This window comes from Macrobrachium nipponense, chromosome 2, assembly GCF_015104395.2.
Source record: "Macrobrachium nipponense isolate FS-2020 chromosome 2, ASM1510439v2, whole genome shotgun sequence".
NCBI classification, from domain to species: domain Eukaryota; kingdom Metazoa; phylum Arthropoda; class Malacostraca; order Decapoda; family Palaemonidae; genus Macrobrachium; species Macrobrachium nipponense.
The window spans coordinates 128,729,448-128,755,594 of NC_087201.1; the positions used below are offsets into that span (position 1 = coordinate 128,729,448).

Sequence of the window (26,147 nt, forward strand, 5' to 3'; positions counted from 1 at the left end):
ATTTTTGGCACTTTTCTTTGCAAAATTCTGAGAAGTAGGGAAGTAGAGGACAACCCTTCCACCTACGAGTCAACAATGTTGGGACAGACAGAGGTTGGACAGCAGCCTCTCCCCCTGTCAACTCCTACTTCTGATTGTGACCTATTCAAGAGTAGGGATACGAAGTGGGAAAAGGTGAATAGTGGTTCCCTTGGCCCCCTAAACCCGTGAGAGAAGTCATGATACCTGCTTAAGGTATGGATGGATAGGAAGACATAAGGATGTTAAGAGTTAAGAACAATTGATAAACATCAAATAACAGCCAGCAACCAGTAAGAGAATCCATTTATGATGTGAAGAACACACAAGCAAACTAACAGTACCCGTAGTGACTGTTAGCAACGCTGCTGGCACTAATAGTAGGTGCTGACCTCTCAGCAAATTGAGAACATCTCAACCACAAGACAGAGAGAGAAGAACAAAACAGGATGGTGTCTTGGTGACTGTGGGGATGAGAAAAAAGCATATCCTCTACCCCTTGGAGGTAGGAGACCTCGCCCCATCTAAAAGCCCTTCTCCCCACTCGCTTTAGCGATTGCTCAAAATTCTCATTGAGCGTTGAGCTAATATTTATTTTGATTACTCTCATGACCTTGAGTAGCACTTGTCAATCCTGTTATGGATAGGAACTTTGCAGAAAAATAATGTTGTAGGGAATTACCAAGATGTAAATGCGACTGGAGATGACCCCAGTCAGAATTAACAATTGTACTTTTATTATTGAAACAGAAAATTAAACAACTATAAGACTGAAACAATATAAAACTCGGTTTGTCACCAGCAAAAAATAGATAATGAGATCAATAAGTTTAGTAAGGAGAAAGTGAATCTTCCAGGCTCTCCAATCCTGCAGAAAAAATTTTATTAAAAAAAAAAAAAAAAAAAAGGATGATTCTCTTAGGCCATGTGTTGATTATAAGTTAAAAGTATCACCAATGACAATGCATACAATTGCTTCTATCAGAGAATTATAATTAAGGTTGAGGAGAGTAAAGTCATTACTACCTTAGATTTGAAGGCAGATTATTATCGTAAATTCATTAAAATGTTCGTTTGGGTAAAGTGCAAGACTGCTAGATTTGTTGAAAGAGTAATAAGATATTCATTGGGAAAGAGAAGTATTTTTTCAATTTGATAATGGAGGGAGAATTAAGTGTATTTTATCCCTGATACAGAAATATCCCTTAAGAATGTTAATTTCTCGACATGATCGCAAGATCGAGCACTATTAGTCTGACATTATGGGGATTGATCATATCGCAAAAAGAAAAAGGCAATAGAGAAGCAGACGCTCTTCCTAAGAGTACCGTGGTTAGAGGTAAGAGCAAGTAAGGCACGAGCAAAAAAGAGAGAGAGGAACTGAGATGCATACTGTTGAATATTTTAGTTACACCTGTGAGTGCATTGCACAAAATGCAGGGGCGAGTAAAGTCAGCTTTGGGTGAGCACTCAGGAGAGAGTGTGTGTGTGTATGTGTGTGTGGGTTTATTCATGTGTAAAGGAGTTGACTGACAAGTCACAGTTTTCTGAAAATGCCACAAGATAAATTGATTAAAAAAAAGAAAAAGCAATTTGTGCTGCCCTTCCTCCTCTTGGATGAAGCAAACCATCCACATAATGTTCAAGTGTATAGGTGCCTTTTTAGTATACCAGCACAGATCACAAATAAATATGTCCGTCACATAGAGAACAGGGAATATCATAAAACCATGCTTATGCACTTATGTTTCATGTCAGTTATTACTGAGAAAAAACGTCTAGTTTTTTTTTTTTTTTTTTTTTTTTTTGCAGTGGCAGGCATGTCATGAGTGAGTCTACGCTCTTGTAATTGCATTATTTTTTTATTGCATTTAAGATTATATTAAACACGTTATTGCACTGCATCTAAGGTTTGTTAGTTTCTATTGATGCCAATTACTATATGTTGACCAAAATTTCAATCACTGTCAATGCTGTTTATGCTGTGCCAAAAATTTTATAATCTTTCACTGATGATGTGGGAATGGGAAATGTGAAAAGTTTGTCAGCATTACAAAAAAGCAGCTAGTTTCAAGGCTGCATAGTTTTCCAGTATGAACATATGCTAAGCAAATCAGTTATGGCATTAGTAAAATAAAAGGCAGATGGTTTTATGGACATACTTTTTATAGGAGAATAAAATAATATATCAAGCTAAAAAATTTATCTGATACTGTTTTGACACAATCAAGTGGCAAAATTAACACCTAAACTATTACATTTAAAGACAAACACTATTTATAGTTCAAATTGCAATATGACTTTTGAAAACATGACACAGAAGCAGAGAAATTTTCTAAGAAAAACTATTATAGTCACTGTACATCCTTGTGATCTAAAGTTTAAAGAATCATGAAATGTCTGAGGACGTCTGCAAACCTCTTAAAAATTCATGCAAGCCTTGCCTGAACTAAAAAAATTTTGGTGATAAACATAAGTTAGAAGTCAAATACAATAAATACATAGTTCATTTTAATAATACGACAGTTAACTTCCAAATGGAATGAGAGTATACTTTAAAATCATGAATGTTTAACTAAAAATTAATTACTCACTTTGTGGTAAATAAATGTTTTAAAATTAATAAATAAACTTCACAATATCATTATACATACATAAATAAAAAGAAAAATATAGCTTGATAAAACATTTTATAAACTACTCACTTACCCTTGCCTAAAGTCTTATATCTACTCTAGTGATGGTGTGTAAGCCAGTTAACCATCAACAGTTATACAGCATCAAACAAGTACATACTTGTACCCCAAAATAATTCATTCCGAGAGAAGTCATAATTAATTTTTAAATACTTTGACAAATATGTAATTGTACAAACAATGCCAAGAACAGTAAAATTCTGTGCGTCTGACACTGTAATACATTACATTTATTTCTCAAGCTACGAACTACTGTCTTGTATTCTTCATAATTTAATATTGTATAAGTGATTTAAAAAAATATAATTCTATTATGGTCTATAATATCTAAATGTTGTTCTCTTTAGAACTGTATTTAAAGCTGTATTAAAACAAATTTTCTTGGTTAACTATTAGAGTACTTTAATGCTACACACAGAACTGTATACAATTCATTTTTAAATGACATGTAAGAACTTTTGCACATAGTAAAAAAAAAATCACTAAATGCAAAAAGTTCTATAAAAATTTCATACTGACATATCTAATAACCTGATGCCATTTTCTTCTTTGCTGCAGCAATGATGCGAGAGTGGTTTAGGGCTGTGGAGTTTCGAATCTTGTAACAATTGTTACAAAACCGTTCATTTTCATACATAGTCGAGCAACCTAAAAACAAATGCACACTTTCACTATAACATACCCTACTTATCAAACTGCTGAGCTTACTCATATGTAAACATTATGATACACAAAATTTGCCAACATGATGACAGAATTAATTTTTCCAACTATGAAAACATTGGAGATGTGTCAAAAAACTATCCTGACATTTATAATAATGTACATGTCTATTCAATACTCTACTATACTTACATTGCATTGGTCTATAAACAAGCTCTAAAACTTAAGTGTTTTTAAAATAAAAAATAACATACCTTCACGATGAATATATTTAGGACAGTTTGAGCATCGCACCATCCCATCTTCGGGAATGCTTCGATAGACTTTCAAGCAGACATAGCAGAACTGTCGTCGCTTCCAATATTTGTCACAAGGAACACACAAAGTTGTCGCATATTTCAACTGCTTGTTGTTCTTATCTTTTTTAAACTAAAAGAGAAATATATAAGCCAGTAAGTCCATTATAACAAACACCTGCACCTAAGACCTAAGTGAAGTATGGTAGGTTTTTACATATGTAAATATATCATGAAAAACACAACTTAACTCTTAAACACCGAAGCAGTATTTTAAAAATCGTCTCCCGTATGCTGGCGGCGTTCACGAATGAACGTCGAAACGGAATTTTTTTTTTTTCGAAAAATCACAGCACGCTTAGTTTTCAAGATTAAGAGTTCATTTTTGGCTCCTTTTTTTGTCATTGCCTGAAGTTTAGTATGCAACCATCAGAAATGAAAAAAAATATCATTATCCTATATAAACATTGGGATATATGACAGCACAAAAAAAAAATTTCATATATAATTGTATACAAATTGCGCTGTGAGCAAAACGGTTAAAGCTAACGAGTTAATTTTTTTTGTTGCAGTGTACACTAAATTGCGATCATTTTGGTATATAACACATTGTAAAACGATCAAGGCAACACAGAGAAAATATTATCACAAAATGATGCATGAATTCATAACGCGCGGACATAAAAGATGTTTTCAAAAATTCACCATAAATCGAAATATTGTGCTAGAGACTTCCTATTTGTTGCAAAATGAAGGTAACTGATTGAATATTACTAGACTGTAAGTGTTGTAGCTTACAATTGCAGTTTTCGACCATTTCGGTAGAGTTAAAGTTGACCGAAGGATGAATTTTTTCTATTTATCGTTATTTGTATGAATATATTTCAAAACTGATAAAAGTTACAACCATGAATTGTTTATTGTTGTATTCACAAAAAATTGCGCACAATTTCATATATAAAACTTTATGTAACGGCTAATTTAAAATGGTGCAAACATTACAACAATCGGACGAAAAAATTTCTGATTTTTTTTCGGAAGAGTTACCGCGCGGACGTAAGGAAAATGTTTTTTTTTTTTTTTTTTCCCATAAATTCGCCATAAATCGAAATATTGTGCTAGAGACTTCCAATTTGTTGCAAAATAAAGGTAAATGATTGAATATTACTAGAATGTAAGAGTTTTAGCTTACAATTGCGTTTTTCGGCCATTTCGGTAGTCAAAGTTGACTGAAGTTTGAAATTTTGGCACTTATCGTTATTTATATGAAAATATTTCAAAACTGATAAAAGCCAGAACCATGGGTTGTTTTTGGTTGTATTCTACATGAAAGTGCACACATTTCCATATATAAAACTTTATGTAACGGCTAATTTAAAATGGTGCAAACATTACGACAATCGGACGAAAAAATTTATGATTTTTTCAGAAGCGTTACTGCGCGGACGTAAGGAAAAAGTTTTTTTCATAAATTCACCATAAATCAAAATATTGTGCTAAATGAAGGTAAATGATTGAATATTACTATAATATAAGATTTTTAGCTTACAATTGCGTTTTTCGACCGTTTCGGTAGAGTCAAATTTGACTGGAGGTTGAAATTTTGGCACTTATCGTTATTTATATGAAAATATTTCAAAACTCATAAAGCTACAACCATGAGTTGTTTTTGGTTGTATTCTACATGAAATTGCGCACATTTTCATATATAATATCCATGTAACAGCTAATATGAAATGGTGCAAAAATTATGTCAGTGACAAAATAATTTCTGAGATGTGTCGCTGATGCTTTTTAGTGTGAGGAGAAAGAAATTCGCGCTTGTGCGCCTGGGTAACGATTGTAAACAAAACAACGCCTTGATCCGTGAGCTCCCAGCATCCCCCAAGGCGCGTGATTCAAAAGTTTTTGCCTAGTAGGCTTTATCATATCGACGTATATACGTCCAATCGGCACCCAACAGACAATTTATATCGACGTTTAATATGTCCAATCGGCGTTAAAGGGTTAATATAGAGGTACAATTATTTTTCATATTTGGTTTAAAACTATCTGCAAGTGAGAAAGTATAAAACAGAGCCTACCAACCTAGCCCTTAAACGCCGAAGCGGTAAAACTCAAAACCTCTCCCGAATGCCGGGGCCGGTTTGGAGTGAGCGCGGAAGCAGAAAAAATAATTTTTTCAAAAAATCACAGCGCGCTTAGTTTTGAAGATTAAGAGTTCATTTTTGGCTCCTTTTTTTGTCATTGACTGAAGTTTAGTATGCAACCATCAGAAATGATAAAAATTATCATTATCATATATAAATAATGTGATATATGATAGCGCAAAAACGAAATTTCATATATAATTGTATTCAAATCGCGCTGTGTGCAAAACGGTTAAAGGTAACAAGTTACTTTTTTTTTTCGTTGTAATGTAAACTAAATTGCAATCTTTTTGGTATATAACACATTGTAAAACGATAAAAACAACACAGAGAAAATATTATAACAAAATGATGCATGAATTCGTAACGAGCGGACATAAAAAAATATTTTTTTTTTTAAATTCACCATAAATCTAAATATTGTTATAGAGACTTCGAATTTGTTTCCAGATGAAGTTAAATGATCGAATATTACGATACTGTAAGAGTTTTAGCTTACAATTGCAGTTTCCGACCATTTCGGACGAGTTAAAGTTGACCAAATGTCGAAATTTTTTTATAATTTTTTTTTATATGCAATTATTTCGGAAATTAGAAAAGCTACAACCTTCAAATATTTTTCCTTTTATTCTACATGAAATTGCGCACATTTTCATACAAAAAACTCTATGAAATGCCTAATATGAAACGGAGCAAATTTTCCGAGAATGCGATGTACGCAATTCGGAGATTTATGGCGGAGAATCTGCGAGCGGAGGGAAGGAAAGTTTTTTTCATAAATTCACCATAAATCGAAATATTTTGCTAGAGACTTCCAATTTGTTGCAAAATGAAGGTAAATGATTGAATATTACTAAGATATAAGAGTTTTAGTTTACAATTGCATTTTTCGACCATTTCGGTAGAGTCAAAGTTGACCGAACATGGTTTTTTTTCTATTTATCGTGATTTATATGCAAATATTTCGAAAATGAGAAAAGCTACAACCTTCAATTATTTTTCGTTGTATTGTACATGAAATTGCGCACATTTTCATATTAAAACTTTATGTCACGGCTAATTTAAAATGGTGCAAACATTACCACAATCGCACGTATGATTTTTTTGGAAGTTACCGCGCGGACGTAAGGAAAATGTTATTTTTTTCATAAATTCACCATAAATCGAAATATTGTGCTAGAGACTTCCAATTTGTTACAAAATGAAGGTAAATGATTGAATATTACTAAAATATAAGAGTTTTAGCTTATAATTGCGTTTTTCGACCATTTCGGTAGAGTCAAAATTAACCAAAGGTTGAAAATTTGTCACTTATCATTTTTTATATGAAAATATTTCAAAACTGATAAAAGCTACAACCATGGGTTGTTTTTAGTTATATTGTGCATGAAATTGCACACATTTCCATACATAAAATTTTATGTAACAGCTAATTTTAAAATGGTGCAAACATTACCACAATCGCATGTATGATTTTTTTCGAAAGAGTTACCGCGCGGACGTAAGGAAAAAGTTTTTTCATAAATTCACCATAAATCGAAATATTGTGCTAGAGACTTCCAATTTGTTGCAAAATTAAGGTAAATAGTTGAATATTACTACAATATAAGCGTTTTAGCTTACAATTGCGTTTTTCGACCATTTCGGTAGAGTTAAAGTTGACCGAAGGTTGAAATTTTGGCACTTATCGTTATTTATATGGAAATATTTCAAAACTGATAAAAGCTACAATCATGAGTATTTTTTTGGTTGTATTTTAATAATTTTTGAGATGTGTCACTGATACTTTTTAGTGCAATAAGAAAGAAATTCGCACTTGCGCGCCTGCGTAAAAATTGTAAACAAAAGAACGCCTTGATCCGTGAACTCCCAGCATCCCCCAAGGCGTGTGATTCAAATTTTTCGGCTGGTAGGCCTGTAAGTATTTTTCCGCGAATTTTTAAAAAAACTTTTTTGAGTCGACGTATGGTACATCCATTCGGCATACGGGGGACATTTTGACTCGACGTTTAAAACTATAACATTCTTTCTTTGTTGCGTTCATCAAGTACATTCTTTCTCTGTTGCGTTCATCAAGTTATAGCTAGATGAATGTTTGGTAAGTAGTAAAATCAAATACAAATTTGTACATTTTGTGAAATTTTACTGTTCTCTCTACTCCCTTATGGTACTCAAAGGGAGCTTCAAAATACATAAGCTAAAAGGCTGAGGTGTGGGGTGATCAGTAACACAAAAGCTGAGGTGTAGGGTGATCAGTAACACAAACTTGGGAAGATTAGGAAAACAGAGGTAATACTGTATCTTTATTTTTTCAAGATATGCTACCCAAAAATTATATTTTTATAATAAAATAAGATTTTATATAAATACTTACTAAGTGATTACTTAGCTAACAATTATGCCTTGCATGGCATCCTAAATTAAAAAATTTACAAACAAGTGACTGTTGCAAACTGAGGATGACAAGTTCCACCCACCGCAACAGGAGCTAGCACACGACAGAAGCCATTAGCATCATTCTTATTTATTGTCACAAAGTCAATGAAAATCAAAGGGGAGGAAGGCAGGCTCTGATTTAGTAATTACTTGCTAAGTATATATATATAAAACCTTATTTTATAATAAAAATATCAGTTTTATATAATTAACTTACCAAGTAATTGCTTAGCTGAATCCCACAATGAAAGGGGGTTGGGATGAATGGACTGATCTAATTCAATGCACTAAAGAAATGTTATTACTGAACTAGAGGAGTGGCTAACACTGACTCAGTGTTTGTTGCTTGCTTACCTGGTAAGAGAGCTACAGCAGGAGATGCTGACTCTGGTGGTGCTCATCTTAACCTGCAGTGGTGTAGCAGTGGGCCGGGGGTCACTTCTACATGACTGGGAGTCTTGCAACAGGGGAGTGTGCTTCGGATATCAGGTCTCTAATGAAGAACGAAAGGGCATTCTTACATAGTGGACGAGGCGGATTCTTGATCGAACACCATTGGTTACTAGAAGGTCCTCTGATCTTCTCAGTTCTACTCAGGTAATACCACAACGCTCTAACCGGGCAAAGGACTCTACTTCTTCTCCATCTGGTCCTAAGATATCCATTACGTTCTTGATATGAAAAGAGCGGGTCCATGGCTTACTAGGATCTTCGTTCCAGGCTAGGAAGCCCTAGATGAAAGAGCAGACTGTAATGTCTTGGGAGAATCAGACTCTTCTGCCTACTGCATACAGCTCACTCATGCATTTAGCCATGGCTAGGGTTACTAGAAACAGAGCTTTCCGCATGAGGTTCTTGAGGGAAGCGGACTTGAGGGGCTCGAAAAGAGGGCCTGCAAGCCACATCCAAGTTACAAGATACCACTGCAGAGTTCTTCTGTTGGTATATGTATAAAACAAGCTTCAAGAGATCTTGAAAGTCTTGATTAGTCAAAAGATCCAAATTACAATGCTTAAAAACTGAGGAAAGCATAGGACAGTAACCTTTAAGGGTGGACGAAGAAAGGTCCTTAGAAGACATTAAGTGCAGAAGAAAATCCACAACCTAGGCTACAGATGTTTCAACTGGTAGACACTGCAAGTAGACTGGCATCTGTATTTTGCAATAGCCTCTGCAGTTGCTCTTGAAAATCCTTTTGCTCTGACGAGTTTCTTGACAATCTGAAGCCTGTCATGTCAGAGCGAGAGTGGACAACTCTTGGTGGTACCTCCTAAAATGTGGTTGTCTGAGTAGCCCCGGTCTTTGAAGAAGCAGCCATGGGAAGTCTACCAGAAGATAAAGAATGTCAGGGAACCATTCCTTGTGGGCCAGAACAGAGCAATGAGTCACTGAAACATTGCTTTGAGATGCAAACTTGTTTATGACTTCCCTGACCAAGCTGAAGGGAGGGAAAGCATAAAGGTCCAGACCCAACCAGTCTAACAGCATGGCGTCCATCACCCAAGCCAGAGGATCCAGGGCTGGAGAGCAGAAAAGAGGAAGGCAGTTTTTCCTTGACGTTGCTAACAAATCTGTGAGGGGTCTGCCCCACAATCTCCACAGGTCAGTGCATATCCGACCGTCCCGGGTCCATTTGGTGGGAAGGAATTGTCTCCGACGACTCAGCTCATCCGCCAGGACATTTAATTTCCCTTAAATGCATCAGGTGACAAGTGTCACTCGATTCTAATGATCCCATAGAAGTAGTCCTTTTGCTGCCTGACAGGGAAAAGGAGCGTGTGTGCCACATTTCTTGATACGTATATGACAGGGCAGTGGTGTTGTCTGCATGCACAACCACCATCTTGTTGCACACAGACAAAGAGAAATGAAGTAGGCCCAGATGAATGGCCTTCAATTCCTTGATATTAATGTGGAGATTTGTCTCTTCTGGAGACCATGTGCTGGAAACCTCCTGTTCCCCTAGAAGGACTCCCCAGCTGAGATCCGTGGCATCCGAGTAGAAGTCCAGATCTGGGTTGGGAGGAAGAAGGGATTCCCCAGTGAAAGTCTTCTGTCTAGAAACTACCACTGGAGATTTGACTTTATCTCCTAAGTGATAGGAAAACCAATCAAGTCCAGTTGAGTCTTCCTGTCCCAGTTGGCTTTGAGGAAGAATTGAAGATTTCTCATGTGTAAACTGCCCCATGAAACGAAGGTCTCGACTGAAGAAACCTCTCCTAAAAGGCTCATCCACTGAGAGAGAGAGGAACTTGTTGACCGTCTGAATGTAACTTGCGACTCTCTTGGGGGATGGAAGAGCCTGAGAAGTCTAAGAGTTGAGAATCATCCACAAAAAAGGAATCCTGAGTTGGAACCAACTGGGACTTCTGGAGATTCAGAAGGATTCCTAATTCTTGAAAGAGTTGGAGCATTGTCTGAAGGTCTTTCATGCACTTTTCCTTCAACAGGGAGCGAAAAAGGATGATATTGATGGCTACTAGATGAAGCCACTTGGAGAGAGGAGAGAAGGCTCGAGAGAATACTTGAGGGGCTGCAGAGAGGAGTAAGCATAGGGACTGAAACTGAAAGACCTTCCCTTGGAAAACAAACCTGAGGTATTTCCTTGACCTTGGATGAACGGGGATGTGAAAATATGCATCCTGCATATCCAGCCTGATCACCCAATCACCTGGATGAATGGAAGCCATGACAGCCCCCTGATGTCTTGGGAACTATGAGTAGGCGATTGTAGAAGCCCTGGGAGTGGACGTCTTCTACTACAGTGTTCCCCCATATTCGCGGGGGATGCGTACCAGAATCCCCCGCCCAAATAGCTAAATCTGCAAATAGTTCAAACCCCAATAAAAATGCTAAAAACTGCCTATTTTGTTAGTTAAAAATCAAGAAAAACCCACTAAAACTATTAATACCTGCTTTTTTTTAATAGTTTTATCACAAAAAATGATATTGTTATGATACAATAAAGTTTGTTCATACTTACCTGGCAGATATATATATAGCTGTATTCTCCGAAGTCCGACAGAATTTCAAAACTCCCGGCCGCTGGGAGGCGGGCGTCAGGAACCATTCCCATTTTCTGTCAGATTTTTCTAGTGCCACTGTCTCCTGAGGGGAGGTGGGTGGGCACTTTGATTATATATATCTGCCAGGTAAGTATGAACAAACTTTATTGTATCATAACAATATCATTTTGTTCATGAACCTTACCTGCCAGAGATATATATAGCTGAATCCCACCTTTGGAGGAAGGGGGAGACAGACTCGGATTTTGGGAAACAATTCCATTTACATGATTGATATCTTGGTTCCTTACCTGTTAGCATAGCTGACTTCGTGAGAACCGTCACCCAAGTCTGCTTCTGCTTTACTAGAGACTCCAGCAAGGTAGTGACCTGCCATGCTGTTGAGTTCTAGAGGATCTGTCAACTGGGGCGTGACCACAAAACAACTAGATCCTACATTATAGACCTCCAATTTTTGGGTAATGCATTCCTAGAGGTGCCAGCAAGGACGTGACCTGTGTAGCTGGTGTGCTCTAATGAACTGTCACGGGGAGCGTGACCACAATGTGACAGATCATATAGGTGTTGATTAGACACCGAATGCTGTTAATGCTTCACTGGAGGTGCCAGCAAGGACGTGACCATATGTAGTGGTGCAAACTCCAGATGATTTGTCAACGGGTACGTGTGACCACAATGTGACAAAAACATTTTACCCTACTATGAGGGCGAAGCAAAAACATTACCACCAGACCTAGCCTATCTGGTTAAACTTCGTATAACCAAGGCTAATGGAGGGAAGTCCGCCTAAGGCGGCCAACCCAAGACCACAATAAACTAAACACCTAAATAAACATAATAAAACTAAAAAATAAAAAATAAAAAGAAATAAAATTAAAAAGTCCAAACTAACATATTATTTCCTAAATGACAGGAAGAGTGCTACTCCCTGTCCCCAATATAGTGTCTGCTGCGACATATGGGCCCAAAGAGTAACAGTTCTCGTATGTAGTCCTTACCTCCCGAAGGTAGTGAGAGGCAAACACTGAATTACTACGCCAAAATGTGGCATTCAAGATGTCATTGAGTGCCATGTTCTTTTGGAAGGCTACCGACATAGAAATAGCCCTCACTTCATGCGTATTCACCTTCAACATTTTCCTATCACTGTCTTGACAGGATGAATGCGCTTCCTAGATGGTGTCCCTCAAGAAAAAAGCCAAAGCATTCTTTGACATTGGTAAATTTGGCTTCCTTACCGAACACCACAAGTTATCAGAAAGACCTCTACAATCCTTAGTCTTCTTTAGGTAGAATTTGAGAGCCCTGACAGGGCACAGAACTCTCTCTGGCTCGCGCCCAACAATTTCGGCCATCCCTTTAATTTCGAAGGTCCTAGGCCAAGGGTTGGACAGATTTTCATTTTTTGCCAGGAACGTTGGGCTCAAGGAACAGACTGCGTTATAACCTTTAAAGCCCACGTATTTGCTAATCGCTTGCACCTCGCTGACTCTCTTCGCCGTCGCCAGAGCAATCAGGAATATAGGTTTTCTAGTAACATCCTTCAGGGAAGCCGTATTCATAGGTTCGAATGGACTGGACATGAGGAACTTCAGAACTACATCCAAGTTCCAAGAAGGCAACCTGGGTTGTTGAACCTTCGCTGTTTCAAAAGATCTCAAGAGATCGTGAAGGTCTCTGTTGTTCGCCAAGTCCAGGCCTCTGTGCCTAAAGACAACTGAAAGCACACTCCTATATCCCTTGATTGTAGAGACTGCAAGTTTTAGATCCCTTCTCAGATATAAAAGGAAGTCAGCAATCTGGCTCACAGAGGTCGTGGTGGAGGAAATGCCGTTCTTCTTGCACCAACTCCTGAAGACTGCCCACTTCGATTGGTACACTGCGTTGGATGAAGCTCTTCTTGCACTGGCGATAGCTTTCGCCACTGACCTAGAAAAGCCTCTCGCTCTGGCCAACTTTTGGATAGTCTGAATGCAGTCAGACTCAGAGCGGAGAGGTTTCTGTGGTACCTCTCGAAGTGGGGCTGTCTGAGTAGATCTGTCCTTACTGGAAGCGTCCTCGGGAAGTCTACTACGAAGGCCATGACCTCTGTGAACCAGTCTCTCGCCGGCCAGAACAGGGCGATCAAAGTCATTCTCGTCCCTTCCGACGCCGCAAACTTTCTCATGACTTCCCCTAAGATCTTGAACGGGGGAAAGGCATACAGGTCCATCCCCGTCCAGTCACAGAGAAGTGCGTCTATCGCCACTGCCGCTGGGTCGAGTACTGGGGAGCAGTACAGTGGAAGCCTCTTCGTTCTGGACGTCGCAAAGATGTCCACTAGCGGATGTCCCCATAACCCCCACAGCTCTTGGCATACCTCCTGATGCAGAGTCCACTCGGTTGGCAGAAGTTGACCTCGTCTGCTGAGGAGATCTGCCTGGACATTCTCTACTCCTGCTACGAACCTTGTAAGGATCGTGACGTCCAGTGCCCATGCCCACAGCAAGATCTCCTTTGCCAGAGCAAAAAGGGACCGAGACTGTGTTCCTCCCTGCTTCTTCAAGTACGCCAGAGCTGTGGTGTTGTCTGAGTTGACTTGGACTATTCCGATGAGAGCTTTTTTCTTTTTTTTGGAAAACTGGAGAGCTAAAAAGATGGCTGCCATTTCCTTAGGTTTTATGTGCCAGGACACCTGTTCCCCTCTCCAGGTGCCTGACACTTCTTCCCCCCTAATGTTGCTCCCCACCCCGTGGTGGACGCCTCGGAGAACAACACTAGGTCGGGGCTCTGAAGCTTGAGAGACACGCCCTCCGACAACTTCACTGGATCTAGCCACCATTTTAAGTGATGTTTTACCTCTCCTGAAATTTTTAAGATCATATCCAGATTCTTGTTTTCTTTCCAATTTTCCTTGAGAAAAAATTGTAGCGGTCTGAGGTGCAGTCTCCCCAAGGAAACAAACTTCTCCAGCGAGGAAATGGTCCCCAGCAGGCTCATCCATTCCCTCACCGAGCACGAATCTTTCCTTAGGAAGGCTGACACTTTGTCTAAACATTGCTGCTGACGTCCCTGGGACGGAAAACTCGAAAAGCCACTGAATCCATCTGAATCCCCAGATACAGGATGGATTGGGTTTTTTTTTGGAATCAGATGTGACTTTTCCGAAATTCACCAGTAGTCCCAGGGACTTCACCAACGATAAAGTTGTTTGAAGATCCTTCAGACACCGTGTTTGAGTGGAAGCACGAATGAGCCAGTCGTCCAGGTACATAGAGACTCTGATATTTGCAAGATGAAGCCACCTCACCACGTTCTTCATTAAAGTCGTGAAGACCATAGGGGCCGTGCTCAATCCGAAGCAAAGCACCCTGAATTGATAAACTGTCCCTTTCAGGACAAACCGAAGATACCTCATCGACTGTGGATGGATGGGGACGTGGAAATACGCGTCTTGAAGGTCTAAAAACCATCCAATCGTTTGGTCTTAAGGTCCCAAGAACTGACTGAGGTGTCTCCATCTTGAATTTCTGCTTCTGTACGAACTGATTCAGACTGCTCACATCTAAGACTGGTCGCCAACCTCCTGACTGTTTCGGCACCAGGAATATCCTGTTGTAGAAGCCTGGGGATTCCAGGTCTACGACCTGTTCCACCGCTCTCTTTTCTAACATCTGCTCGAGCAGATCGAAAAGGATTTGTTGCTTCTCCTGATGGTAAATAGGGGATAAATCCTTGGGTGTCGTGCACAGTGGGGGAGGTTTCAAGAAAGGAATCTTGTACCCCGCTTGATGACGTTGAGCGACCAGCTGTCCGCCTTCCTCTCTATCCAAGCTTTTGAGAATAGTCGAAGCCTGGCTCCTACTAGTGGCTGAAGGATCTCTGGTTCATTTCTTTCCTCTGATCTTAGCGAGACTCTGCCTCTGGAAAAAACAGTACTTCCTCGAGAAGATGTTCACAAGGAAAATCCACCTCGAAAGGGCTTCTGCTTACTTCGAAAGGTTGCGTCCGTGCAGACGTAGAAGAAACAACCGTACGTTTTGCCGACTGAGCTAGGAGGTCTTGGGTAGCCTTCTCTTGTAGACTGACAGCCAAATTTTTTACCATAGCCTGGGGAAAGAGATGGCCCGAAAGAGGCGCATACAACAATTCTGCCTTTTGAGAGATAGAGACCGCCTTTGCAGTAAAACCACAATAGGCCGCTCTCTTCTTCAAAATCGAAGTGCAGAAGTGCGAGGCCAACTCCTCCGAACCATCCCTGACGGCCTTGTCCATGCATGCAAGCATGCTGGACAGCTCCTCGAGGCTAAGCGAATCAGGACTACGCGACTGGTTATCCAAGACCCCTAAACACCAATCCAAAAAGTTGAAAACTTCTATCGTACGGAAGAGTCCCTTCATATGATGGTCCATTTCAGAAAGGGTCCAGGGCACTTTCGTCGTCGACAAAAGGGATCTCTTCGGTGCATCTACCAAGGTAGCAAAGTCACCTTGGGACGAAGAGGGGGCTCTAAAACCTATCTCCTCCCCTGTCTCATACCAAAGACCTGCCTTGCCTGTCAGTCTTGAAGGGGGTAGGGCGAAAGCGTTCTTGTTTCGGGCTTTTCTTGACTCCATCCAATTCTGCATTTTCTTAAAAGCCCCTTTTGTTGATAATGAAGTAGCCATCTTCAACAATCCTGGAGTCTTGATAGCCTTCGACGATAGCAATTGTGAAGGAGGCGACTGTGGGGCTTCAGGTTTAAACTTCTCTTCAAAGGAGGTTCGAAGCAATTGAACCAAAACCTGGTAATCTGAAGATACTGTTGATGATTGTTCTTCAGTTAATTCCTCCGACAAGTTTCCTTCTTGAGATTCATTACTATCCTCCGAATCTCGGCAAATGTCTGAAGAACATTACGTCGTGCGTCAGCTGCGCGCCATGCCTGGCGTCAGCCGAGCGTCCACCAGCGTCCTGCCGAGCGTCACGCTTGGCATCCAGCCGAGCGCCCCGCCCAGCGTCGAGCCGAGCGCCCAGCCGAGCGTCAGGCCTGGCGTCAAGTCTCGCTGCCGCCTTAACGTCGTGCTCTGCAGACCTTCGTGCACGAAATCTCGAAGGCGAGGTAACAGGAGAAAGAGCGAGGCAATGAGAAGGAGAAAGAGACTGCCTGGATCTCTTGACTGGCAGCTTATCATCCTTCCTACTGTGACGTGACTTTTCCTCTTTCTCTGCAACCAATAAGGCAATTTGATGTTGCAAATTCTCAATCTTCTTCGATTTAGGGCTGATCCTGTGAGAAGACGAGGGGCGAGGGGAAGCCCTCCTCCTTCTCACATGGACCGCCACAGGTATATCCTTAGCGCAACCAGGGCGCTCAAAAGCATTGTCGTCAAAAGACATCCTCTCCGGCGACGATCTCAACACAGAAGAAGAGAAAGGACGTGAAGCGTCCTTCTCCCTAAAACCAAAGGTGACGGCCGCCTGTGCGACATCTTGCACCTTTGCTCTCTTTTGCGGTGGAGAGTCTTCGAATTGTTCTAGAGACGACCACAAAACAGAAGGGGCTAACGGATGTGCAGCGTCCTCCTCTGAGGAATCAAAGGCGCCGGCCGCCTGTGTGACATCTAGCGTCTTTGTCCTCTTCAAAGGGCGCAATCGCTTCCGAAAGCTCCAACCGCTGCGCGGGGAGGACGTTTCTGATGACGAAAAACACTCTTTCAAGATCCGTTTACGAAGTTTGGAAGCCTGGGAAGCGCCCCCAGGTCTTGCCGAAGGAACATCAGATCAGTTGTCCGACCCCCCTTCCGCAACACTCGGAGCATTATCACTACACACCACTGCACTATTAACACCTTCTAATGCTTGCACTTTTGATTCCAGGCTACGCAAAGATTTGAGAATCATCGATAGGGTATTACCCTCCACAGACACTAATGTAGGGCCCGAAGGCATCACAGGTTTAGGAGGGATAAATTCCACTGGATGTGTAACTGGCATTACACTCCTCCTTACCCTATCTCTTTCTATTTTACACACATATAATTCATACGCCTTCCACGCAGAATCAGACATACTCTCACATTCATTGCAGCGATCACCAAACATACAAACATGTTTCCGACAATTCGCGCACACTGTATGAGGGTCTACCGAAGATTTCGGTAGCCTCACCTTGCATTCTTCCACACAACATACTCTGGCGCTAGTCGAACTAGATCCAGACATCTTAAGTTTAAGGAAAAATCAAACCAAATTCAAAACCAATCCACAATTAGCGTATGCCTAACCACCGATCCAAATCAAATAACCAAAAATCAATCAGGATACTCAAGTGACCAAAAGAGTTCCAAAATCCAATGACGGAGGTGCAGAAAACACTTGTTGTCTGCACCGGCGACAGAAAATATCCGACAGAAAATGGGAATGGTTCCTGACGCCCACCTCCCAGCGGCGGGAATGGGTACTACCACCTGGCCGACCACTGCGTGTGCCGGGAGTTTTGAAATTCTGTCAGACTTCGGAGAATACAGCTATATATATATATATCTGGCAGGTAAGGTTCATGAACAAAGTGCATTTTATAATGAAATTGATAAAAAAAAAAGAAAAAAAAAAAAGGAATTTCTGGATATTTCTCATAGAAAAATACAGTGAATAGGCAAAATTTTCCACAAATAATGGGGGTAAATATATGTTCCCGAGAGAAATCTGCAAATATGTAAGTCTGCAAATATGGGGGATTCACTGTACTTCTATGGCATTCTTCAGAAGGAGGGAGGATACTTCCTTTGAAAGAGCCACATGCCTCTCTGAGCCTCTTGAATATGCCATCCTAAAGGAGGGGTCTTCAAAAACAAGATGCAGTAGCCTGCAATCCCGTTTCTCCCAGAGCAAGAGAAGTCTGGCTCCCACTGGGGCACGAGGACTTCTGGCTCACTTCTTAGTTTGAGACTTGGAGGAGTGCTTCTTGAGGGACTTCAACTGAAAATGCAGGTTGGAGCAGGGCCTAGGCTGAGACAGGGGTCTCTTCCCATTAAAGGGGTGCTGCTGAAGCAGAGAGATGAACTTTTCACAAAAGGGAGCTGTCAAAGAAGTCTTGGGGCGATCCGGTGATTGCATCAGAAGATCCTGAGTAGATTTCTTCTGCAGATCTGAAGCAATATGCTCTACCATAGCCTAAGGAAAGAGATGAGAAGGGTCCAGAGAAGAGAACAGCAAGGCCGATTTCTGCGACACATAACCCTTCGCGAAGCAAACGAACACCAAAGGTCCCTCTTCTTCATCACCTAAAAGGTGAAGAGAGACTCAAGTTCCAAAGTGCCATCTCAAATGGCTTATTAGCGCACAAAAGCACGCTAAACAATTCTGCAGTAACAGTGTCATCTAATTCTTTGGCATTTTCAACCTTAGCGAGGGCTCCCACTGTCCAGTCCAGGAAACTGAACACCTCGAAAAGATTCTTTGAGAAGTGGTTCAATTCTGCAGAAGAGAAGAGAATCTTGGAAGGCTGTGCCACAAGAAGAGTCAATGAGGCTAGAGAAGTACCCTTGGGAGGAGGCAGCGACTCCCAGGGAGGTAGCTTCTCTGGTAGCATAAGGCCTATAGGTTCTCTTGACCAAATGAGAGGGAGAGTATGCAAACGTAGCATTCCCTTGCTCTCTCTTCATTGAAAGCCACTCTGTGACAACTTTCATGGCTTTCTTAGATGAGGTAGAAAGCAGCACCATCTTGATAAGGAGAGAGAAATCAAGCTGAGTCTTCGACGAAAGGAATGTGAAGACAGGAGACGATGGAGTAGCTGGCATGAAGAAGCCAGGATAATTCTCTAAGAGAAAAAAAAGGAGAGACCTGTATGCAGTATCTTGTTCTGCATCCTCTTCGTCTTACGAAGAAACCAGAGATATGTCAGTACTAGTAGTCTTAGTGGTGTCTCCTGCAGGAGGAGCTTTCCTGATATAGTTCAGGATCTTTGGAAGCTGATCCTTGAATGGAGCAAGAGGGGGGTAATCCGATTCTGAAATGTGAGCTTGTTGCTGATGAGAGGAGTGTCCAGAAGAAGAAGGCGCCAAGTGTTGCAAGTCCATAGCAGTCATGGGTGCATGATAAACAGGAGTGGAAGCATGAGCAGGAAGCAGGAAGGGGAGAGCAGGAAGCACGAGAGCAAGAGCAGGAAGCACGAGAGCAAGAGCAGGAAGCATAGGAGCAAGCGCTGGGAGCACAAGAGCTGGAGATAGGTGTATGCCCGGGACTGGGCTCTCTGGTGCTCAGGTGACTAGCATAGGGCTTCTGGCACTTAGCTTCCTTGGTAGAACATGGCACAGGTGAATCCCATGGGTAAGAAGACAACTACATAGATGCAAAAACTGAAAGATCTTCCCCATAACTGCACAAAGGAAGAGCGATGTCGGAGGTGTCCTTATGCTGCTTGATCAGCACAGGAGACTCGGGAGCTGAATCCAGCATATGCCTTTTCAATATCCTAGAAGTTAAGGTAATGTCAACGATGCCGGAGATCAGACTCCAAATCGGAACTGGAGGATAACTGGCGCACATCCACTGATGCCTTTTCAATGGCAGTTGGTTGAATCCTGGGATTTAATAACAGGATCAACAGAAGGTGCAGCAACCCATGGGCAAACCTCATCAGTCTCCCTTGGACCTCCGGTATGTGTTCTCCCTGGTGCATGAGAGCGGGGCAGTGACCTTCGTCAAGGGAAAACTGACAGGACAGGAAACCACCTCCTCCACTAACACTTCACTGGACGCTTTATCACAGTTCATTATGTTACCACAAACACACTTAAACTTGTCCATGAGGACTCAAAGGGACACCCCTACTTCAGACACAGAACTTACAACAAGGTTAAACTTCTTTTTTAAATTTTCAATTAATCCTCAATTCGAGACTGACAATGGCATCAGGTTCAGAAGCATAGGAGCTGAGCATGGAAGCTGGAGGGGGAAGAAAAGGAGGACTGAGGATGGGAGAAAGGGGATTACCAGGAGTAGAGGGAAGACCAGAGTACCTAGGTGAAAAATCTCTACTAATAGAGGCCCTATTTTTGGCACGAGCGGCAGCCTTTCTAATCCTATTCTTCTCCATCTTATTCAGGTGTGACTCAAGAGGCTTCCACCTACTCTCATCCCAGTCCATATACTCATTGCAAGTAAGCTCTCTTATACAAACCTGCCCCCTACACTTAATTGCACAAGGTATGTGCATCACTGCACAGCTTGGTCAATCTAGTCTTGCAGCCTTTACGACATTAGCAAATCTGACATACTGACTAACTAAAGCTAAGAAAGAAGCTAAAGTTGCAAATCAAACCAAAGAGAAGGCAACAGTCAAAAACCATAGAGGGTACGTCACCAACGTCAGCAAACCAGCGAACATGAATTCAGGAGGACAACATGTTGGTTGCACAGCATGAATAAAAATGACATTGACAATTTCTGTCGTTCGCTAGCTTCCACTGCGGTGGGTGGGGCCTGTCACCATTGCTTTCCAACAGTCATTTATTCATGAATTTGTGAATTTAGGATGCAGTGCAAGCATAATCGTTAGCTAAGTAATTACTTGGTAAATTACTTTTATAAAATTGAGTTACTCATATTTAGACATCAGGTGACTACTCAACCTGTTAAGTTTTCATTTACAGGATTTGCTCATGATATTTCATAGAATTTTCAATGGACATACGAATGTAACCATATGTCTTCTGAAAGTTATTTTATTTAAAACTACAGTTCTCAAAGAAGAAAATTTATTAAATGTAAGCATATAAAACTTCCTTACCTCATGTTGCCACTCAGCATTCTTGGCATTTTCACTTCCAGCAGGAGTCTTTGAACCACATGAAGAACAGACTGCACACTCTTTGCAATGCCAGCGTCCATTAGGCACACGACGTAAACCGACACAAAATATGTGATACCTACAATATATTTTCTATCATTTAGATATTTCTTGCATAGTTAAAATACAAACACATATGTATTACTTGACATGGGAGTGAACTGAATTTGACATGGCAAACAGATGAAATGGCCCTGTTGAAGTTTTCCAATGAATCCCAATAAAACTGATTCCTTGAAATTATATGAAGTAGTGCCACAAAGGTTAGAAATTGTTAATGTACGTACATAGCAAATATATGTTCTTCAAGATTTTTCTGCTTTAGCTACTGAATACTCTTCTTAGAATAAATTTTCAAAATACACAGTCTGTTACAATACTTTCCATATCATCATTCATCAACAACATTCAAATTTATATGAAAGATTTTTCATTTATATTTCTTACAAATTACTAAATATCATTACTAGTATATGCAACTGTAGAACTTTCTCTTAACTACGTAAACTCTCAGTAGACATAAGTAGGTCATGATAGATTTGCCCCCTTCCCCCTAAATAACTGCATTTGGGAACCTTCTATTCCAAATACATTATGGTGCATTTATAATATAGTGCATAAGGAACTGCTTGGTCCATACAACTTAAAATTCATTTTAACTAGTTGTGTGGCACCTAGCTCACACTCTCAATTACACTATGTATTCTGAAAAACCAAGATGCAATCAATTTGATCACCTTGCCACTTTTTTCAAAAATGGAAATTTCCACTCTTTACATGAAATTGCAATCCAATAATAAGTTTCTTAAAAAGGCAGGTTATGTCACATTACATTTACATCATTCATTTTATTTTTCTCTGCCCTTAATTGCTGTCTTCCTATGCTTTATTTTCCACACAGCTCCATTCACTTCCAAACTCCTTTCTCATATTTCTCATCCAAGTAGCTCTGAGTCTTCCAACTTTTCTGTGTACATATCACATTATTTCCTATCATGGTATATACACTATTTTAAATGCCATTGTTAATAATTACTTTGAATTGTACACTGTACTTAATGTTTTAATGAATAATATAGCCCAGCTTTTTCACCACTGCGACTTGAACTTTTTTGCTATGCAGAAAGCAGTTACATGACTTAATGAAGCCATAACAAGGGATAAACCATGATAGTAATATCAAAACTGCCCATTTTTGTTATTTTTGTGACTAAATACATTTCTTATGATAAAAAATGTATTTAGCCATAAAAATATGAAAATACAGTAGAGTCAACAAATCACCAAATTTTTTGCTATTTACTGAAAAAATGTGTCGCCAAAAAATCCATGTAAATAACTGAATCCATGATTCCCGAACTGCAAATAAGCAGGGGTCCACTGTAAATTGTATTTTTCCTAATTATACAAACCAGAAGTTCTTTGCAATAGGAATTACTAAAGGCAAAGCCTGGACACAGCCACTAAACTTTCAAACAAGGTAGGTCAGTTGTTGACTATTGGTCCGGTAGTTGGGAGTCCCTCCAGACTGGATGTAAACATTCAAATTTGTTTTAGGTCCAGGTTCAGACTGAAGGGTGGCATGAAGTGGGCATTAGTGTAAAGGACTTCAGGTTTGTATAGTTAGGAAAAATACAATTTACTTTCAAAAATTGTGATTTGTTCCTACACGATATACAAACCAACCGCTTCCTCAGTGGGAGGAAGCAGACACTTTGAAGTCCCATGACAGGGCTTCTTAGGGGGCAGAGAAGATACCTGCCTCTTCTTAGAGGGAAGTGAGGAGGTGGCAGAAGACGACGATGAAGACAAAGATGACAACACTTGACGAAACCTCTTCTTCTTTGACATCTTCTTCATCAGCTTCTGCAGGATGGTGGTCAGATTCCCCATCCTAAGGGCAGCAGGTAACTGGACAGGAGCAGGAATAGATCCAGAAACCATAGCAGAAGTCATCACCATAGCCCTTACAGAGGGCAGAGTACACTAAGGCACTGCTATGAGAGATAATACCACAGCAGGAGCAGGTGGAGGTGCCACCTCGAATCCAGGAGGAGGAGGCACAGATGTAACAAGGGCTTGCAGATGAGGGTGAGTGTCCATCACCACCGAAGGAGTCACCTTGGTGGGGTGATGGGCAAACACCATCACTGGCACCATGGCAAACCTATGTATTGTCACAGTGGCTGTAGTGGTGGTAACCAAAGCATAGGTCACAGTCGAGGACTTATTCAAGTGAGCCAATAACCAACTCACTGAAAAAGGCCCTGTTAGGCCTAGAGAGTCCAATGCCTGCTCCAGCTCTGACTCTACACCTATGGAAGCAACAGTCGGGTTATGGGGAGGAGTCTCCCCTTCCTCGGAACAAAATAATTCCCCTTTAGGGCGAGAGGAGGTCCTCAAAGGAGAGTTGTCCTGGTCACCTGCCCCGCTCCTGTTCTTCCTCCGACGATGAATGAGATTCCACCCAAAGGAGAAACAGCAAGTATGGGGAGCTTGCCGGGAGAGAGAAACAATGATTAAAAGTCAACACCCAAGGGCATCAGGGGCATGTTACCCCAAGACGAAGCCTTGGAAACCTTCCTCCAATACCCCTTCCTCCTTTCAAAACTCTCACACAGCTCAGGGACCAGTCACAACACTCAGTACAAGTATTCTCTCTTCAGCACTCACGCCATTGACAATGTATGCAAGGGCATCAGAATCTACTTCAATAAATGATCTGAAATTTCCACATTTCTTGCCGCCAACTCCTGGGCATACTCGCTCGGAGAAGGCGGATTTCTTGGGCTTAGTTGATTTGTGGGTTTGCATTATTATAATCAAAACATGCAATCAATACCATATATACTAATACAAACAAACAACAGAAAAAGATCCCACCATGAGGGTAGAATGAAAGCACAGCAAAAACAAGTCAGGCAGAGAGCAAGTGAAACATCTTTTCTAGACGACAGCTGAAAGCAAATTGGAACATTGACTTCTGGTCAGGAGGGACTCCCAACCACTGGACCGGTGGTTAACTACCGAACCACCTTGTTTGAAAGTTCAGCGGCCATGTCCAAGTTTCGCCTTTAGTAATTCCTACTGTAAAGGACCAAAGGTTTGTATATTGTGCAGGAAAAACTGTACATTATTCTCCCCGATGTTACACAAAGCATATGTCCAAGCCATCTCTATCTCTACCTCCATACCCCCTTTCACCATTTCTTTTTAACTCTAACCTGCCACCTGACAGATAATACTTTGCTTAAAGCTTTCTTCTCAAATCAAAACTATTTCTTCATGCATAATTTCATTATTATACCAATAATTCAAGTCAACATAGCAACACAGATTGTACTCGACTCATGTATAATTTTACTTTTGTACCTAATTTCAGGCTGTGCACTTTCCAAATCTTGTTCAGCCTGCCCATTGTTTGATTTGCTTTGTTATAGTCTGCACTAGATTCCAATTCAGGAGAACCTGTACTGGATATTGTTATTCCTAAATATTTGAAGTTTCAACATCATTCATTCTTTCTCCATCTATTGTTATTTCATCTGTTTATCCTTACTCTATCCTCAATGCTTCTTGTTTCTGAGATTTATTTTGAGTTCTTTGCCTTTAGATAATTCTTTATTACAGTGGAACCCTGTATTCACGTTCTCCGGATTCGCAGACTCACACATTCACAGATTTCTCTCTGGAACATAGCCCCCCAATATTCGTGGGAAATTTGCCTATTCACAGTATTTTTCTATGAGAAATATCGACAAGTGCCTGTTTTTTTTAGCAATTTTATCAACAAATGCACTTTTTGATAAAACTATTAAAACACCAGGTATAAAATTTTTTAGTGGGTTTTTCTTGAGTTTTAACTAACAAAATATGGCGTTTTAAGCGTTTTTATAGGGGTTCCAACAATTAGCAGGTTCTAACTATTCACGGAGGAGGGGAGGGGGTGTCTGGTACACATCCTACGCGAATACGGGATGACCACTGTAATATTTAAGTTCCAATAATGACAATATCTCAGGATGGGATTTTTGCCTTTACAAAAAAAGCACAACAAAATGTCCTGTTTGCAACAAATGGGTTTAAATTAAAATACAATACACAACAACCTACCCTCTATCACACATATCGCAGAAAATCATCTTGTCCTCATCATCAGGATCACTACAGTGACACATGACTTACAGTCCATACACTGCCAGGCATAAGATTCTATTTTGGGGACCATAACTAACGTTAAATCAATACAAGTAGGATGACCTGAAAACAATAAAACATGAAATTTACTGAACAGTAAAAATACTTTAAATGCATCAAAATTTTCCAAACATCCAACCACTTTCATATCAATATTCATCAATACCCTTGCCAAAGCAAACATGATTTCATATAAATGTTCCCATTAGCTCTTATTTATCTCGTACTGAAAACAATGAAAATGCTAAGTTTAAAGATATTCTTGCAGAAATTAAAACAATTATTGTTGGAATTACTTTGAACCATAAAGCAACCACGAACTTTCTTAAATTATTTTTCATATTCCATGAATACAAACATCCAAATTAACTTATGCTTAACACTATCAGGATATGAAGACAATACTCTCAAATTACATTCTAATAGATAAATATTCCCCAATGCTAGGGGATCTCTAAGGTCATGGTTCACTTAACAGCTTGGCAAGCTAAATGAAAATGAGAATTTTGTATGTGTAACTTATGAAGTAACTACATAGCTATAAATTTCTACTTTTGCGGCAGTTTACAATGAAATTCGTGGTAGTGATTATTATGTTTTGAGAAGTTAACTGGCCTCGCCCTCTTTCTGGGGAAGTATAGGTACAACACAACTAAGGCCATCATTCGTTTTCTGCCGCACAACGACAACAGTTGCTCGCTTGGTAGTTTTCTTTGGAATTCTTTCACTGGATGGCTGTGGTTGACACATGATTTGGTGACGTATTCTGGAACAGTAAATTTGGTAACAATTTTGCTAATTTAGTTAGCTTACTGTCTTCAATTTTGTGACTGTCCAAATCTAGTTCTTC

General features: G+C 40.4%; 1 protein-coding gene across 1 annotated transcript in view; it reads right to left on the reverse strand.

The window, feature by feature from the left end:
- Positions 1-2,206: 2,206 nt before the first annotated feature.
- LOC135220984 (uncharacterized) overlaps positions 2,207-26,147 on the reverse strand; it is a 106,382-nt gene continuing 82,441 nt past the window's right edge. Inside the window, 5 exon segments of the mRNA XM_064258687.1 lie at positions 2,207-3,362; positions 3,632-3,806; positions 21,041-21,179; positions 25,214-25,271; positions 25,274-25,360. Of these exon segments, the coding sequence (XP_064114757.1) occupies positions 3,238-3,362; positions 3,632-3,806; positions 21,041-21,179; positions 25,214-25,271; positions 25,274-25,360 (584 nt within the window). The 3' untranslated portion in view covers positions 2,207-3,237.